The sequence below is a fragment of the Pararge aegeria genome, chromosome 7 (genome assembly GCF_905163445.1).
Source record: "Pararge aegeria chromosome 7, ilParAegt1.1, whole genome shotgun sequence".
Taxonomy (NCBI): Eukaryota; Metazoa; Arthropoda; class Insecta; order Lepidoptera; family Nymphalidae; genus Pararge; species Pararge aegeria.
The window spans coordinates 14,530,956-14,550,894 of NC_053186.1; the positions used below are offsets into that span (position 1 = coordinate 14,530,956).

Consider the following 19,939-nt stretch of genomic DNA (forward strand, 5'->3'; position numbering starts at 1 on the left):
ATATGACGAATTTAAAGCGCCTTCTACACATAATGAGTTCGATTTTCAAAAGAATAGCATCTTTAATTCTGCTTTATAATCACAATAATATTTGTAATACAGTTATTTAAATCTATAAATAAAATAGTAATATTCATCCCTCTTATAGGAAGTCCCTGCCTCATTAATTCCAACGCTTAAAGTCAAGTGCACGCTTGCATACAGAGGTGTTTTATGTCGGTTAATACAATATAGGTATGGTGGGTTCAATGCCCCTTCTTACCATCGATTCCCTTCTGGCCCGCAGCCAAACACTTGACTTTAATGGCCTAAGGTATACTTCCTTAAATAGATAACGATTATTCGCCGCCATCTCGATATTTCTCCCTTGACTCCATTCGTTAGGTTAGGCCGCGTGTTCACACTTCACGATTAAATAATATATAATTTATGTAGTATTTCAATTATTGATAAAATGCGGCCGGTGAAACAGAGAAGCAAAGTTTTGGATGGCATTTATTGCTTAAAAAAAGGAACAATAGTAAAAAAAAAGAAAAGAGAATGACTGACTCAAAAATTATTGATGAAACAAAAACAATGTACTTCAAGTTTAAAGTAATCATTATTTCTTTTTACGTCAGTGAGCATTATCAACAAAAAAGTCCGCGAGTTAAGTCACAATAACCGCTTTTTGCTATAATTTGTCAATGAAAACACGGGTACAATCTAAAGATGATGACATTCCTATCATGAATAGTTTTATAAATATGATTGATTATGTACCTGCAAATTTCTTTTTAAGATACTCAATTTAACCTATCGTTTAGAAGATACGACGGGTTTAGAAATACTGAAAGCAAGAAAAATACCGCAGGCCGCCTGGCCACGTATATTAATATAGTTTTGAAATAAAACCGGACCCAGTAGGTGGCGCTGCATTTAGTTTCTAGGTTTTTATAAGATTTTAAACCGGTAATTACCGATTTGGTGCAGATGAAGTTGCACGGGACAGTCAGTCTTTATAATATCTTATTGATTGATTATTAAACAATTTAAGACTAATGATAAACCTAAAGTTTATGATTCTACAAAACATCAACAATACGGGACATTCTCCATTCAAAAGAGTTAGTTTCTCAGATAAAAGGCCTAGTTTGTTTGTTTGCATTTTATTAATAACTGAACCGACGTTGTCGAAATTTAGCATGTCTCATAGAAATAAGAATACTGGTGCGCATCACGCATGTTAGCCCTACTGGACATATATAGATTTAAAAAAACCTATTGCAATCAATTTTGGGGCAACAGATAGATAGATAGATAAATTCTTTATTGCACACAATTTATAATATAAATTGAAAACATAAATACAAGAAGAATAACAATGCGCAAAGGCGGTCTTATCGCTTTAAGCGATCTCCTCCAGACAACCCTTAACAGTTAGTTATATTGGCAGAAAATTAAATTAAAATAATTTTATTAGTGCATCGATGTAGCTACTTATTTTCATCAGCTTTTGGCGAGGTGAGTTTTGTATAAATACTCGTAACATTTCATTTAAAACCTGATTTCAACATTGCGCTGACCTTCTTGACTGCAGTCTGAGGTCAAGTGTATGATACAGTGTTGTGAATGCGACCGTCCATCAAAATCAGCTAACAAGAGCCGACCCAAAGTATTAAAATAGATAGTACGTATACAAAACTAACAATATTACAATATATATATTGTGTACCAGAGAATTGCAAAAAAATGCAAGTTCGCATATTATACTATTAAATATATATATAATCAGTTTGAAGTAGCTCTACTTTAAACTGATTATATATATTTTGTTTTTCTTTTTTTTTGAGATTGCATTGCCGGTGGTTAAAATTATTTATCATTCGAGATTCAGCTTCACATGAATCTAAGCATATAGAGAGTAAAACCCTTGAATGCAATCGGTATACGAGTTCAACTGATTTGTGTTCTTTGTATAATCCAGCTGCTGAAAAAATGCGTCGTCTAGACATCAGTGAATTAGTTGACATAAGTTGTTGCTAATAAGTTGTAACAGCGCAGAATGTATTCAAAAAATAATAGATATAGTCTTTATTGATAAGCATTCGTTATTTGGGTCAATAAATGTAAAAATATTTTTACCATCATGCAACTCCACTTCAAAAACATCGTGCATTCAATCACCTTTATTTTAAGTATATAAATACGACGCGGACTCGCGGTGTGCACGAGCCCTTAAGAGTTGCGAAATAGTCGCTTTGTATGGAATTGTTTTTGTCTGGTTAGAATAATTGTACCTATTGTTTTGTTTTAATTATCGAATCTAATCACGTAGCTTTAGTGGTTTAGTGGGAACCGGTCTCGTATCGTTGTGGTAAAATTGAATTTTGCAAATATCTCTTAATATTGATTTAATTAATATTCAACTTTACTGTTAATTTATTTATATCCAAAAAGCAGTTACTCATGACTTAATTTTTAAATCATTTTCTGCTATCGACATCGAAAACTGTCGCAGGCAGTATTGATGCATTGACAAAAATAGCGAGATGTCATGTAAGCGATAATTCAGTTTGTTCATCGTCATTTTAACTAAGGGACATCAGGTATTTTTAAAGGATATTATAAGAATTTCTACACTCCAAGGTTTTGTCTTCAGTGTTTTTTTTCGCCTACGACTCTTTCGATGTACGTTATCCGGTGCGGGCTTCTTAATGACATCCCTTGATGCCCAACTTTGATCGATTCTTAAAGCCAATTCAGCTTCGCAGCTTATTCAGCTGTTCTTCTACGAATCTCCTTATTTATTGATTTTATCGCGTAGAGATACTCCAAGCATAGCTCTTCATCTAATCTTCACTTTTTCTTTTGAGGCCTATAGTTGGCGACCATATTTGGTCAGATTAGCTCTAACACGACGTAAATCTAAAAGGACCACTGTAATGAGACTATTTTGCATCACCCCGAAAATATCGTAAATTGTAACCACTTTTTCATGGAATTGAGAATTTTCTAAATTGGATAAAGTCTACATTGGATAAAGCATTGGCCATTCCTGGTCGTAAAGGCAGATTTTGAGGCGCTCGTCTTAAGGTCTGCTGGGTGTATAAAAAATTGGTTCTCACGTGTTTAGAAAGTTGTACAATGAGTTGTTAGCATACTTTTTTTTATGTTTATAAACGAGCGCTTGACTGCAACCACAGCTGATGGTAAGCGATGATGCAGCCTAAGGTGGAGCGCGCTTGCCTAGAAGATGCCTCTTGATTTGAAGGTATTCATATTGTAGGCACTGGGGAAAATGGAAGCTGGAAGGGCATACTGCCTTGTTAAAGTATAATAAGATAATGAGGTCTGAAGAACTTCTCGGTGGGGTGTGGGGTGTGGACTACGCGAGTTTTACAACTGTTACTACCAGTACTAGTGGCGTGCACTTCCCACGTATGCGTTAAAGCATTGCTTATACTTATAAGTTAGCAAAACCCAAGTTTGTGATACCCGAATGTGTAAAACCAGACTTTGTAAAACCCGAGTTTGTAAACTTGGAAAATAATTTTTCCTTTTGTTATCGGTTTGTACCCGTGTTAAACCCTTTGTGATAAATATTCTTCAATACTGCCAAAAGCCTTCTATCTTATGAGATAGGATGCATATGCCTAGCAGTAGACTGTAATTAGGCTGAGGATAATAACAATGAAAAAGCCTGGGGACCATTGTGGATAAACTTATTTCTTGGACACGATGGATTTACGTCACAGAGGTTTACAATAGGGAATGTAAAACATTCCCTGTTAATAATATCTGTGTTAGTTTGTTTTCCTGTTTTCGAAATAATAGTAACACAATGCTTTATGACGTAGATAGATCACGTAGGCAAATTACTGTGCATTAATTAGGTATGAGTTTAAAGTTAAAACCGGCAATGAGGATTATTCTGAACGCCACTAGTTACTTTGCGTAAAATAAGGAAAAATGTAACTCCTACTATGTATATATAATATACTATGACTCAAATGTGGATACCTACCTACCCACTAAATGGAAATACCTACTTACCTCGTTGCCTTTTTGACAGTAGGTATATAATACTTATTTCGGATTATAGACGATTTTTAGGCTAAAAAAACCTATGCTACTTTCAATTATTCTACATATAGATAAAATAATTTGGACATCTTTCGGATTCGATTGACGACATCGTCCATTTCGGGAAGAATAATTTATTTATTGGCTATTGAATATTCACATACCTACCAACCTGAAAATATTGATTATTCATCATCATCATCATCCTCATCATCAACCGATTACCAGGCCACTACAGGGCACGGGTCTCGTCTCAGAATGGGAAGGGAAATTATAAAGGTGCTGTTGGTGATTTAGCTTTTTAGACCAGCAAACGAACATTTCTGCTTTGGCACCAATCTTCAAAGCATAACCAGATCATAATCAGATCATTATCTGTCATACGCTTAAAAACTAAGTTATCAGCAGAGGTCTCCGCTGCCGGTGATGAATAATACCTGCTTACTTAGATATGCAATCTTCAAGTAGCTAAACTAAGATTTGTTATTCTCTGTCCTCGCTTTGCATGAATACTCTAATTGGTAATTGTCTCCCAGATCTCTTTATTCGTTGTGCTCGTTAAGGAATTGATAGAAGGCCTTTCATCACACATTAAAGTTGCGTACCTATTATGTTCAACCTCTCAAGATAACATCAATAAGCACGTAAACATACAAAAACTTGTCCGCTACTATCAGTACAGCATTTTGATAACGTGGAGACGTAAACGAACTGTATATTAATCGCAAGGAAATAGCTTTTCATTCATTAATTCTATTGTAATATGTAAAATTATGCTTACCTAAAGTTCGTAAATGGACCACTCCTTTTGGTGAGGATTCCTATTATTTTCTCGACGGTCCACTTGTCGCCAGCTCGCGCCGCGTTCAATAAATCCTGGCCCTTTCCCATGGCCCATTTAATCGTATGTACCACTCACAAAAACAACACAAACTTCAATCATTGCAATTTTTTACACTAGATTTCACTACACACTAACTACAACTTCATTGATCGGACCGCCATATTTAGTAGACTGTGGGCCATAGACGTGAGTGCGCTCTAGCGGCCGGTGAAGGAATCGATACGGAGTTCATGACATTCGAATTTCAAACATCTAGTAGCTTTTGTAAATTGTTGTTTATATTAATTACAGAATAATCTATTGCTATAAAATAACATTAATTGTTCTATTTTTGTAAATTTAGACAACTTAAATAACTTTATTGAAATTAAGTTTGAAGCTTGAGCAATAGGTTAAGAAGATGAGGCTGTTTCGCTCACTCACGTCATTTTGTGTATAGCTGCAGTTCTCTCGCTTACTCAACATTCATTCATTAATCGACCGAGTAGTCACGCTTTCATTAATTCGGTCATTCAATACTCGATAGTCTTTTGTTTTTTTACGGAATGTCTTATGAAATGTCAAACAGTCAACTGTCAAAGTACCTACTACCTACTTTATCTAATAAAAAATCATTGTTTTTCTTCTATTAATTACGGTTCAGTGTGCTATGTTTTTGTGATACACTATTGTAAAACTGATCGTTACCGATGTTTCGAGCAATAACAGCGGTACATTACAGCTGTCAAATTGAACAGCAGTGCGAGCAGCTGATTTTTGACGGGCGAAATAAAATTTGAGTTAATCAATTACTAACCAGTGATATCTGCAATCTACGTGTTTGTTTACGTAGAAATGAAGGCGTGACACAATAATTAATAAGTCAGTCACACTAATAAATAAGATAGAATAATAATGCTCTCTAATATGTTAAAATTCATCATTTTGCATTTGCTTCTACTATTTATATTAGCTGACACAGCAAGTTCTCAGAGTGAGTGATTGATTTTATTAATTTTAAATTTGGAACTTTGTCGCAGCTGACAATGTTTTTAAATAACTATTGAAACTGCATAATACATACTATTTATTTTTAAAGATAATAGAGCATACCTTTTCCCCACAAATAAATAATAATTTGTCGAGTTGTAGATTTTACTTTACACTTGACAGCAATTCGCTATTCGATACTTATGTAAACAAGTTTAAACCCAAATAACTCATGTTCACGCACACAACACCTACTAAAAATTAAAAAGGTCCTATATTTATAATGTTGAAATTGTAAATTATGAAATATTAGGGGGTTTGATCATATTTGTATGACAATGCCTTATTATAAATTACACTACTGCACATAGGCCTCCTCTGGTATAAAGAGAAATAGGACTTGGACCCAAAAATTAACATTCTACTCCATTCCACATAAAAAGTCTGGTAACCAACTGACTCTTACGAACAAATATATTCAAGTATTAGTGATAAGATCTATGACTCACAAGTAGAGTTAAGTGCTGTGGTCCTTTAAGGTCCTGGGTGAGATCACCGGGAAAATGGGAATTCATAATTTCTGAATTATCAGCCAGCATTGATTTAGTATTCCGATATGATGCTGCCTAGAAACCAATCATATATATGGAGATATCTTATGATAAATATTTTAGTACAATTGCCATAACCCCACGACAGGTTAACCCAATACTATCTTGGACCACTTCATTACAACCATTTCAGATTGCAGTCAAATATAACAACCTTACAAATTAGGACACTCATTGAACAAAAAATAGGTCATTGTAGCTGTTGCACTGATACTATAGAGCATACTTCCTAGCTAACTGTCATTACATAAGCCTTTCTACAGTCTGAGGAGAAATTCAAGCGTCCTGACCCCTCCTCCTCAGCGTGAGAGCTCCAGCAATCGGTTGGGGTGGATAGTAGTCGTCCGGGAGGTATACATACGGCGTCCGGGCTTTCTGCGATCCCAACAAGATAGACAAACTGTAGTGGTATTAGTTTGGTTAGCCCCCTTTAGACGGGGAGTCCCACATAACCTCCGTCCTGCCCATGTTCGGAAGTGGCAATAAAGCTTTTCACCCTGCCAAAAAAAAAAACATACATCCTTAAAAAGGTCCCAGAGTAAGATTCACCGATGCGATTCTAATTGAACATCGCCATATTTAGTTCTGTACCAATAATTACAATATTTTATGATAACTTTTTTTTTCAGATGTGAGTGTAATATTACCATTAAACAAAACAATATCATGGGAAAACAAGGAACTCTACAGTGACTTTTTCAATCTCAACTCAACTTCAACTTTGCAAGTTGACTTTGCTTACTTAAATAAAAATGTTTCTTACATCATTTTCCAAGTGCACAGTCACTTATATAACATCACTTTATATAATAACACATATACCACAGGCTCGTATGTATCGGGTAGTAATTTAGGCATGTACAGTAGTGTTAAACCAAAGTTAGACACATTCTTTATTTATAACCCCAACCTGATTAATTTGAGGCTGTTTATTTCTGTGTTTGGATATGGAGTAGCAGGTAATGTAAAAAATAATATTTATATTTCACTTGTATATGAAAACTGTTTCAACTCAAAACCTATTTTGAGGTAACCTTTTTATGATCCCTGAATTGTTATTCTGCAGGGAAAAATCCTGCAGAACTGTGCTTTTGAAAGGTCATCCTCAAATTTTCTTTCTAATTCTTTAATTCTTCTTAACAATTATGTGTAGCATTATGTTTTTATATATTTTTTAAAAAGAGCTGTTTTGTGTTGAAACAGTTTTGATGTAGAGGTGTGAATTATTGTTTTATTATATTAATTAGAAAGTATATCTTTCCATTAAAGAATTGTCAGTGATCACAATAACTTTAAGATTCTCTGTCTTACCAAAAGATGCATTCCTTTCGCCCAGCGGACGCTCAATCATTTGAAGCGCAAGATCGAGCGAGCGACTTCTGATAAGTCGCGGGCAAGACGCAAACTTAAACGCCGCGCCATTAAGACACAGGTCGGACGCAGCGGCTTGGTACTCGCTTTTATATGTGGCATTAAATACAGCATCCAGAATGAATCTTAGTAGTTCATACTAGAAACCTGGATTAATAATGATTTGTGTAAGGTGATAGGAAAATTTAAATCGAATCAAAAAATTCAAAATTCAAAATTCATTTATTTCAAGTAGGCCTAATACAAGCACTTTTGAAACGTCAAGATTTGAAATCAAATAATAATATACAACTGACCAAATTGTAAATACACAACTGTTTGTAATTTGAAAAAGTTAGATGTTACAGAGGATATTACAATAGGTTACATATTGTAATATCCTCTGTCACATCTAACTTTTTTTCATCTAATTTTTTTTTCACCAACTTGTTGTTTGAACTGACTGCAACATCATTTTAGGACTCACCTAAAGAAGTTAAGATTTTGATTGTTCCTATAATGGCTAGATTATTTATTATTTGTAGACCCAATACCTGGTGGTTGTAACATGGAATTCCTCTTACCGATATCCCCATTCATGCAAACAAAATACACCAAAGACTATGTATTAGTCGATGCAGCTGCAGCTAAAGATATATCAGATACCACATGCAATTCAATGGATAAGGCTTATGTGCTTTTTTACCAACTGTACCTGCCAGAGAGGCATTATGATGCTGATAACTATTTCGATGGTCTGAGAAAAATGATGACCATAGAGGCTATTACAGAGTTTGGGGAATATGTAAGTGGATTGATTTTTATTTTTTAAAAGCCCATAATGAAAACCTTAAAACATTCCAACTAATCGTGTAGATCGGGACCGAACCTCAACTACAAATGCTGTAAGTTGTTGAAGACTTGGGTAGTCCGAAGAATCCGGAGGTCAGCATCAAGATACCTCATATACTAGTTTTGGCAATTTCCTTTAGATTAATTAGTAATTGTTTTGTAAAACGAAGTTTTTCGGTAATTCTTTCACCTTTAAGGCAATTATGCTCTGGAACCATATGCCTGCTGAAATCCGTGGAAGTAGTTCCCTTCCGATATTTAAGAGTCGTCTGAAGGACTACTACCTCTCTTTGGGTGATGGAATTTGAAGTACATTCTTTATATTTCTTTCTTTTAAATTATGTATTAAAATCTACTTATAGATATTGTTTTTTATATATTTATATATATGATGTATATTTTATATTTATATATTACGTATATTTATTTAAATTATGTATGTATTTGTATCTTTACATTTTGGTATTTATGTATATCTATCACAATGAGAAGGGATCAAGGCCGTAGTCCACCACGCTGGACTAGTGCGGATTGGTGGACAAATCCCTTCTCATTGTGGGAGGAGAACCGTGCCCTGTAGTGGGCCGTTAATGGGTTGATATGATGATGTATACTTATCTATCAACACTCTTGGCACCATCCCGTTCTCTTGCTGTAAGTTCTATCTACAAAGGTTGCCTGTAAGAGATTGCTTGCAGCAATAAGGCCGCCTTTGCATGTCTACATTGTGTACTGTATACTCCCTACTGTTTCTTTTCCTGTATGTTATACGTGCAATAAAGTGTTTCTTCTTCTTAATTATATCTTAAGGATTGGCCCAACCGCGTCGTATGACTTTCGGTCTAGTCTACATGCCACGTGCGACCAATCAAAAGTGTCTTGCTAAAACGGGTACGTGAACGCCTTGGTCGCACGCAAAATGCAAACTATAACGCAATTTCGACGTCATCGGATGGCCTCCGCTTTAGCGATAGGGTTAAATAATAAATTTTGCAGTATTGTTATTTGTCAGGGCATTTGTAGATACCGCAGAGTGGCGATCGTTTACGCCGCATGCTAAGTGCGTATCCCGGTACAGGCGCTGTGTACGTAGCCATTGCGTTCAGTGCGTCGAATACGAGCTCGTATTCTGTGTACGTCCCCACCACATCATACGCTTGTGCGCCTCTGGATGATGACGGCTGCGAAATACTGGGTAAGAAGAAAATGTTCTATTTGACTGTCGCAATTTCGTCGTAGAATGGTTTAAGGATAGTATGACATTAAAAAAAACTTCATAAAAAGGCCCTTGCAGCCGTTTTTTGGTAACAGAATCTTCGTGGCTTCAGAATCTTTTGGAAATTTCATAAGGATAGTACTTATTGCGTTAGAAATCAACGCTCTTTTGTTTTTTTGTACTTTTCATTTATTTTGCCAAACAAATCTTTGTGGTATCATTCATACCTATATTTATAATACTGATATGGATGACACCGAACAGATTTTTTGCGGAAGAGTGTCTTCCGTTCGTTTCAACTACTGCACCTATTTTAATGAAATTAGAGGAAAAGGGGAATATATAACGTGAATTCTGGAGATAGGTACTTTATCCCCGAAAGCATATCCCGCAGGATTTCAAAGAATGTCCTTTGTTACCTATGCATAGATTGTATCCTCAATAAGATACTTTTTTATAACGTAAAAACGAAGGGTTCCCGCGGAATTTTAAATAACCGAAACAAATGCAAATGATTTGCAAACGATTTTAATGTTGTTTTATGCGCATCACCACCCAGATTCTTTGAAATACGCCCCCTACGCACGTTTCTATAGTTACAGATAATACATACCTACCTATTTAATTGACGACGTCGTCGTCGAAACGATGAATTGAAATAGGAGGTCCTGGGTTCAAATCCGTTCAGGGGCAATTTGGGAATATATATAGGAGACTTTACCCAAGCTAGTTATCACGGTACTACCTTAGCGACAAAGACGTGCCGCTAAGCGAGTAAGTGTTCCGGTGCGATTTGGCGTGGAAACATATAAGGGGGTATTGTTGCAATACTCCCTAGGTTAGCCCGCTACCATCTCAGATAGTATCATCATTTACAACCAGGTGAGATTGCAGTCAGGAGCTAACTTTTAGACGAATCAAAAAAACAAATATAAAATATACAGGTATAGTATACAGAGATTTCATTGGTGAGCGCGGATTATAGTAACATATAACATGTAATGATTTATTGCAATAAAGTTGGGTTATCTATTTCAATATTTATTGTGTTAACTTTAAATCATAACCATTTCACTACCCTTAGGTTTAAGTTGACGCGCAATTTTTTTTCGCATAACGGTTTGATTTATTTTATTTAAGCGTTATGTGTGAGAAGAGTATACAAGGGAGGATATTTTAATAAGGTATTATTTCAGATGACTCCCTCTCGCAATTGATTTGTGCCTCGCTGATTTTCTTCGGTCTATTTGTGTGCTATTTTGGGCACAGGTTCTTCAAGACCGAAATGTTCCTCATAGGATTGTTAAGCGGTGCTATCATCACCTACATTTTAATTACCCTTATTGCTGATTTGGATCGCCCTGGTAAGAATTATTTACTAAGAAACTTTCCTTCCACATCTTTAATCTAAGTAACGCAGATAAAGTGGAGATACCATGCCTTATTAAGCCTGTTACATTGAGAGCTAGTCCGCACTGCGGATAAAATCCGTGCTATTATTTCTGGCTTCTGGTAACTTTTTAAAACATGTATATTAAATAACAAGATAATTTTTTTTTTATCAATAGCAGCAATAAATTTTATACTACTTATACTAAAACACTTATGTATTGCCATCGTTATTACAAATAATACATTAACAAATCATGTTATATGTTTTATACACAACAAATAATATATCTATCTGCTATCTATCTATATATATATATATATATATATATATATATATATATATAAAAGAGAAAGTGTGTGGGTATGTTCCGTATAGGCTCCGAAACGGCTGGACCGATTTCAATAAAACTTTACGGGAATCTCCGGATTGACCTGGCGAGTAATCCTGTAAAGTTTGGTGATTATCGGATTACTCCTATTTTTGAACTGTCAAACTGTCAAATACAGCTTTTATTTACTATGATGATATTCTATTGTTGGGTGTACATGGGTGTAGATAATGATCCTCATCTGCTCGAGAAGAGAATAGAAGAGAATGAATACGGAGAGAAATAAATGATTTAATATATTATGAGACTTAAATTACAAATTTAATGATGTAAGCTTATTGTTTAAATAAAATAAAGCAAAAACTAGCCCGGCGAAGCGGGCTGGGTACGCTAGTTTCTTATATAAAAATCGTTTGTCATATTGCGTGTTGAGGCATTTTTGCGGGGCTTAAGTTTGTAAACTTAAGTTTCAAAATGCAAAATATATACTTATATGAATTTTATTGGTTATTTGGTGGCAAATTTCTACAATCTGGTATCTGGTATCAACTAAGACACAAGTAGCCTGCTGATATGGTATTTACATAGTTTGGTATTTTCGAATCGCATTCTTCAGGAAATATTGCAGCGTTATTTTTTTGATTGTTTAACTTGTAAGTGAACAACTGAGGCTATTCTGGGAGTTTTCCGCATTATATCTTTATTTTTAGCTCTACTAGGGGCGTCGGTGTTATCAGGAATGTGTTTTGGAGCTATTTGGCTGTCATTTTGGTGGTTTTATGGTATGCCACTGTTCACCGTGCTGTTATCAACGCTGAATGTCGGCTTTTTGTTTTCGGCGATTATTTATTTCGGCTTACCAGGTAAGCAAGCATTAAGATGTTAAGTATGAGTTAAAATAAATTCTACATGTAAAAAAAAATCTACTTGTAAGAAAATACCTCACTGCTGTATTTCTCGTGATATTTTTATTACAACTAAGAGAACGGAAACAGTGTGTGCTTACCCTTTATAGAAAATAGGGTTAAACCAGAGACTTCTTTGACTTGAAGAGCATGCATAATCATATATCTGAAGTTCTGAGGTCCCACAGCTGGGCACAAGCCTCGTCTCTCGCAGGAGTAACGGTTTTAGAGCATAGATCCACCACGCTGCCCCGATGCACATGTGTGGGCTTTATCGATTTTTACCACAATTAAGTGATAATAATAGGGACCGACTTAACGTACTTTCCGAAGCACGGGACTACTATAGGTATAAATTATTTAAACAATACTGTATGCTTCTAGGTGGTCTCTTAGCCCTTCAATCAGATCTGAACTTTTGGACGCTGTTCATATCTGTGATGCTACTCACCTCCCTATTGCTAGTGTCGATGACATTTCTCTCGAACATTCTGTGCTGTGCTATACTGGGGGCGTACGCGACTATATACCCTATGGACTACTACTTTGGGTCCAATTTGAAGTACATAATAATTAACACATTGAGAAGAGCCACGGTACCGCAGTTCAATAAGGCCGTATTGTCACCACCATTTGAATGGAGAGGTAAGTTTTTCGATAAAATATGATTGTGGTGTTATGGTGGTACCTACCGAACTTATGCAACTTTTTATCTGAACAAAGCAAAACTCATTCTGAGTTTTTTTAATGTTATACATAAAATTCTCGTGTAAAGGTCGAACTCCTTCGAAACGGCTCGACCGGGTTTTATGAATTTCTTTCATACCGCTAGGTTATTTATCTAGATTATTTGGACAAACAGATTTTTTTATTTTTTATTTTTTGGTTTATCAAACACCTTTAACCCTATTGGAAAGTGACGCTGTCCGTATGTTACCAAGGTTAAGAGAAATAAACATACTAAGTGGTTATAAAAAATACGCAGTGACAACCATAGTGTCCACTGTGTTTACACTTAAAGTCATGTGTGTGGGGCATAGATTACTATTGAAATAGAAAAATATTGCCCTCGTTATCGACCACGTATCTACTTAGTTCATGAACTAAGTGCCTAGTCTAAGTAACAGCTTAACTAAGTCTAACTAACAGCCTGGTCTTGTGAGCATGCTCAGGCCAGGCTGTTCTTTTATGTATACTTATTTGTTATTTAAAATTAGGTGGTAATTACAATATATACTATACAATATGTTCTTATTATTTTTAAAATGTTTTCAAAACATTATTAAAATCACGAAATGATTGTTTACATTGTATTAAGACATAAGCAAACATGGAGTTTAAGAACATACAAACCACCTGTGCTGTGGTAGAGGCAATTTGGGAATTTATAATTTCTGACTTTTCTCTGGTCAGTTACCACTCTACCGACAAAGAAGTACCGACCCAGCGCGTGTACGTTTCGGTACGATTTTTATATAGGCGTCATAACCCTAACAGTTTAGCACGCTACCATCTTAGATTGCATCATCACTTGCCAAGTGAGATTACAGTCGAGGGCTAACTTGTAGTGGAACGAAAAAAACGTATTTTTTTATTTTCACAGACGCATTAATGACCTTGCTGTGGCTCGCACTGGCTATCACCGGATTCCTGTTCCAACATTTCCACAACCGTGGCAGGCCACCGTTCCCCCCACCTCCCCGCAGTGTCAGACCTAGGATGCCAGGATCCACCTACTACGGCTCTTCGGTGACAACTGGAAGGCGGTATGTAAAAGAAGTTATACTTTTATAATATACCTATTTTGCACTAGAAGTAATGAAAAAAATCTTGCATTAATATTAAGACAATAAATAAAAAATAGACCGTTCTATCTATGGTCGTTCCTTCATCACTGAAGATCGTGGTCCTGGTGAGATCTCAACTTCGCGTTGGTAAACTGTCTCCATCGACTTCTGTTGGAGTTCTATACTAACGGTACGTTAATATACAAATGATTTCATTTTTCAGATACGGTGTCGTTATAAGGCCAACAGTCGCTCGCGTACAAACCGAAAGGACTCCTTTGTTGGCATAAAAATATCCAAAATATGATTTGTCTTTACGATACAAAATATAATATTATAAAGCCAATCATCATTTACGCCTACTTAATAGCAAGCTAAAGCCGCATTCACATTGTGCGAGTTCTTGCGCGCAGATATGATCATTTAGCGACACAATTTTATTTATAGTATTTTTTATTACAACTTATCCTAAAATTCAACGATGAGCAAGCATTAGAGGGTTACCTGCTGAAAAGTGAAAAAAAAACTCTATTTTTTATAAAAAATCATCGATAACCTACAAAAATCCACTGCTGGACTTAATTCAAACGTTGAATTTGCCCATAACCACTACGCTAGGCAGATGGATTGGTGATCGCAGTAGATGGTAGTAATAGCGCAGACGACGCTGCTGCCACTTCCTCGTTATATATGATTACTGATTAAAGAATATATGTTTATGCTAACATAACTTAGCACTGTCCACTATTTCAATCTCTTCCTAACCTTTGTTATCTGGTTTTATCGCATCCTTAGCAATGAGAACCATTTTTATATATACGCCTACATTTTATAATATGCAGTCTTACAGTTTTCTGTGGTGTGTAATAAAATGTTTACATATAATAATAAATATTTGCGTGCAAGTAACTTGCATTACATTTCATATTTACAAAGCTCGCACCTCGCAAAGCTTTACTTGCAAGTGTTTGCGCCAGGCGGACAAGTGCGCGCGAAGTTTATTAGTCACCTACAATCACTTACACACATTACACACACTTGCACGCAATTAACATTTACCTGATTTGCCAACAAGTAACAAGCATTCTGCTGTTTACATACATCAAACTTGCGCGCAAAAAACTGCCGCAATGTCAGTGCGGCTTAATTAATATACTCTAAAATACTATTTAAACATATCTAGTTAACCGTATAATTAAGTATTTAACCCATTTTATCAGGGTGATTTTAATAATTGACAATATTTATTACTTGTTAGATCATTCATTTTTAAGTTAAAATATATTTCATGTTAATTTTAATTTGCACTGTATGTCAAAGAAAGGCTATGAAGGGGTATTTTTTAGCATCTACTTTGATCCATTTTAAAAGCTCGTAAGAATCAGCACAGTAACGAATTTGCGACTTTAATTCAAGTTGTATTAAGTCTATTTTAAGTTACATATGACGTTGCAGTGTTTCGATACTCGAAAACAACTAGTGCGAGCATGCAAATCTTACACTAAGGGTCAGGATTCCAGTGTCACACGCATCGTCATTCGTCACCCCAATTCACGTGAACCACGTTCTCCACGAACCGCCACGTTTCAAATTAAATTTTCGTAATATGTTCGAATCCTAGGAATAAAAATTATGATCCTGGAACAAAACGGCAACGATAAAAATAATACTGATTTAAAGCTATAGTGTTTAGTCCCAGGTTTCAAATATTGGGACAATAAAATGTTGAGATTTCAGAAATGTTTTTCTAGGCAAAAACTGAAATTTTATTTGGATCAACACGCGTGGCTTCACGTTGGCGAATAAGGCGTATTCATTCAAATGTATAGGTATCCGGCAGTGGCGTGCATCTCATAGATGCAAATAAGCGGTGCATACCCTGACCTCAGGGCCTCTCAGACCATAAGGACGACCTAAAATTTAAAGATTAAAAAAAAATTAAACAATTAATAGAAAACTATAAAAGCGCCTTCTAGTTAAAACCGGCCGCACTTCTATGTTAATCAATGGACAAGTCCCGTGTCATGGTTTAGAACTAAAATAGACAAACTGCGTAATGTAAAATATTTCGATTATATTTTAATTTTGAATTGTAAACAGTATCCCTAAATAAAAAGTAACGCTTGAAATATAATTTAAATCTCATAATATTAGCTAGGGTTTTCACGATTAAGTCGGGTAAATCGCTTATTCGTCGCTCGAATTAATGCGCCGCGCCGCCGCGGTCTCCATAGATGCACGGCGATTGAATGCATCTGTCGTTACTAGGAAGTTCTGGTGTGTAATGATATAATCGCGTGCGTGCTTACACAATATTTGGCTCTTTCTATGTGTGCCAGTTTTCCAGGTTTCCAGTATAGGGATTCTCTTGTGTGCAAATCTTGAAAGCACTGCTTACGGAAATTAGAAATCCAAATGTATGCTTTGTTTTTTTATAAGCACATTTAATTTGCTTTGTTTGTTATTGTTTTAAACGGCAATAATTATTTTTTGTAATTAAAAAATTTATCAATGAATTTCATTACATTCAAGGTCTTATTAATTTGTAAGTACCTAATTTATTCAAAAAGTATATTAAAATAACCAAATTAAAAGTTGCCGAATTATGTTAAATAAATAATTAACGTTTACCAGGTGCCATTGGTAACTGATGAAGTAATATTATTTTTATTTATTGTGCAAATGACAACTTTTAATAGCATTTGTGTAGGTACTAAGAAAATATTACGGACATATTTTGACTATGATATTCTCATTATTTCTGTCGATTGCTAAGCGCCATTATCGTTTACCTTTTTCCTTCTGTCATAACAACTTGTATTCACTGGATTAGAATTAAATACTGTTTTTTTCGTTTGCTGTACGGTTGTTTGTAAATAGTTACAATTATTATTGTTAACATTAACCTTTGTGACAGTGTACTGTTTGTAAATGATTTTAAGGAATATTCTTAGTGTAAGAAAGTTCTTATGTTCGGCGTGTGATCTGATGGTTCAGTGTGCTTGGAAAATGTAGGTAAGTTTAGAGCTAATTCTTAACTAACGTTTTATTGAGATTATTCGTAAAGGAAGGAATGCACCTACAAGGAGCGGCACGTAAAAAGAGCTCTGACTGACTTACATAAACAGGCGAATAGCAGTGATCAGTTTTTTGTTTCATTATTTATTTATAATAATAATTATGTTTGTTTATTGTTTACACTAAAATAACATTATTTAATGTAATTATAACAATGGCAGACAATTTTAAAAACTCGCTGGTCGGTCGTCTCAGAGCTTACTATACTGGACATAGGAGATAATGAGAAGATCTACATGGGTATCACAAAAAAAAGTTAGGTTAGGTACCTACTCACAAATAAAATTATACAGTAACATCAAAATAGCATGTTCAGTACCTATTTTTTTTAATGCATACTCTGACCAAAAACCCTATGCACGCCACTGGTATCCGGTTTCCATATGACTTATGTATGAAGTGTTATTATAGGTAGAAATTGTGTGTAAGAATATTTTTTGTAATTTTCGTTAAAAATATGAAACTTTACTGGTCTCTAAACCGTTGGCTTCTATTTAGGTAAAGCACGTTTGTTATGCACAATATTTGTTACCGCCTGGAAATTAAAAACATGGCTTAATTTTGGTATTTTTATAGTTTTAGTTTTCATGCCTCACGAGTTGCGACGAATATCTCACTAAATACCTTGGTATCGAATTTGTAATGTGTCCAATAACGAAATGTTACGATCTCCTCTCACTCGAATGTGCAACCGCCGTTGTGATCGGATATCGTATATTAAGATGAACCGTGCAGAATTTTCGTTTGTGTCGGAAAGTTGATTTTTTACTGCCTGCCTGTACTGAGGGTAGCGGGGCGGTACGGCATAGGAAAATAAAGGAGATAAAAATGATATCACCGATTATATTCCTGTGACAAAGTACGGCAACAGGAAATAGGAGAAGTTTCTCCCGTCTATTATTACGCCATATTAGTGCTCCAATGCGCCATAGAGTTGTCGAATCTGTGGGAGAAGTCACAATATTATACATTCCCAGGGGAGCAAATTGTCTGGTGATCACTTGTGCGCTGCAATAGATACTTATAACTAGACACAGATCTGGTCTTCTCAGCTCCACTCAAATAAAAACACTTGCCAGTTTTCACTGTTCTTCTCTGCTCTACTTGGGCCAGCTCCGTATTAGTCGAATCGCAGGATTCCAACGACTCGCGTAAAGCGAAGATCACACTAAGAGTATACTATTGGAGCTGGCTGTTAAAGCCGGGCTTAGTGGGTATTAAGTAGGTAAAGTCACATACACCTACCTATCCGCTGGGATTCCCCAGTGGCTTAAAAAAGAAACTTGCAACGCTGTAGCGTTCAAGTGTGCGACCAATCACAAGGCTTGCTTTAACAGCCGCGTCTTGTTATTGGTAGCACGCATGATGTGAATTTGAACGCTGAAGAACTCGTTTTTGTATTGTCAGATACCGCGTCGTGAGGTCCCATTCACACTATTTGAAAAGCGTTTGCTCGTCGAGAGTGTGGATATATTTATAACCATCTGCAGGGCTAGCACTGGCAGGAGACAAAAATTATATCCCCCGATTATATCCACGGCACGGGAACACGGAATAGGAGAAGTTTACCCCTGTTTATTATTACACTTATATTATTTGGATATTATTTCCAATTGTGCGTAAGTGCTCCGAGAATTGATAAAGCTGTGTGGTTAATAATTATTTATCCTTTACCCGGGGATATAATTGTCTCCTGCCCATGATGCTAGTCTTGATGTAGCTTATACCTAAGAAACTTAACCGTCTAAGCAAAATATTGTTTCCGATATTTAATTAAGTTGAATATGATGGTGACATGAAAGTAAATGTACTCGCACATTTAGTAAGAACGTAGGTATAATTACATAAGGCCCAACTAAATGTGCGCATACCATGAGAAGACTGTTTGTATGTGATTGTTAGATTTATTCCAGTTTACACCTTTTTTAAGCTTATTTAATAAAGATTCGTTTTAAATAAACATCTTCTTTATATTGCATGCAATATTCCTGAAATACGTTTATTAGATTTCAATAGCCTTGCCGTAAATTCACTAGCAATCTTGTTGGAACACCTATAATATACCCTCAGAATCCTTGTATCGTATATCATTAGAAAAAATAAGTTGAAATGAAATGAAGCACATGAACTATTCCAGATAGTATGTCTCTGCCAAATTTCAGCCAAATCGGTGCATTCGCTATGACGTTAAAGCGTAATAAACATCCATCCATCCATCCATATATACATACATCCATCCATCCATACATCCCTCACAAACTTTCGCATTTATAGTATTAGTAGGATATACGCATACATTCGATCGTTGTCCCATAATATGCCTTGCGCCTTGCTGTTATCTGTGAAGATTTATGTCCTTTATCTCCGAAAACATTCACCAGATCTTCATTAAAATTAAATATACATAAAATAACACATGCTTGGTAGTATACACTTTCAAATAAAAACAAAATTATTAAAATCTGTTAAATTTGGACCAATTTAACGGAGCTATAAAGAAAAATTTATAAAAATTTCCTACCATTTCCCGGAGGAAAACTA

General features: G+C 35.4%; 2 protein-coding genes across 2 annotated transcripts in view; one reads left to right on the top strand and one right to left on the bottom strand.

The window, feature by feature from the left end:
• LOC120624931 overlaps positions 1-5,206 on the bottom strand; it is a 151,964-nt gene extending 146,758 nt beyond the window's left edge. Inside the window, exon 1 of the mRNA XM_039891756.1 lies at positions 4,847-5,206. Within this exon, the coding sequence (XP_039747690.1) occupies positions 4,847-4,956 (110 nt within the window). The 5' untranslated portion in view covers positions 4,957-5,206. The remainder of the gene's footprint in view (positions 1-4,846) is intronic.
• A 282-nt stretch (positions 5,207-5,488) lies between these two features.
• On the top strand, positions 5,489-15,050 carry LOC120625258 (transmembrane 7 superfamily member 3-like). Its single transcript, XM_039892265.1, has 9 exons — positions 5,489-5,882; positions 7,119-7,448; positions 8,385-8,644; positions 9,715-9,886; positions 11,104-11,271; positions 12,339-12,491; positions 12,918-13,178; positions 14,137-14,299; positions 14,544-15,050. The coding sequence occupies exons 1-9, from the start codon at positions 5,804-5,806 to the stop codon at positions 14,608-14,610; spliced, it is 1,653 nt and encodes a 550-aa protein (XP_039748199.1). The 5' UTR covers positions 5,489-5,803; the 3' UTR covers positions 14,611-15,050.
• Positions 15,051-19,939: the final 4,889 nt, after the last annotated feature.

Bases quoted from the DNA above. Each gene is read 5' to 3' on its own strand.
- LOC120625258 (XM_039892265.1), top strand. From the start codon at position 5,804: ATGCTCTCTAATATGTTAAAATTCATCATTTTGCATTTGCTTCTACTA. The intron at 9,887-11,103 runs GTAAGAAGAAAA...GTATTATTTCAG, and splicing joins TGACGGCTGCGAAATACTGG to ATGACTCCCTCTCGCAATTG. The intron at 14,300-14,543 runs GTATGTAAAAGA...TTCATTTTTCAG, and splicing joins TCGGTGACAACTGGAAGGCG to ATACGGTGTCGTTATAAGGC.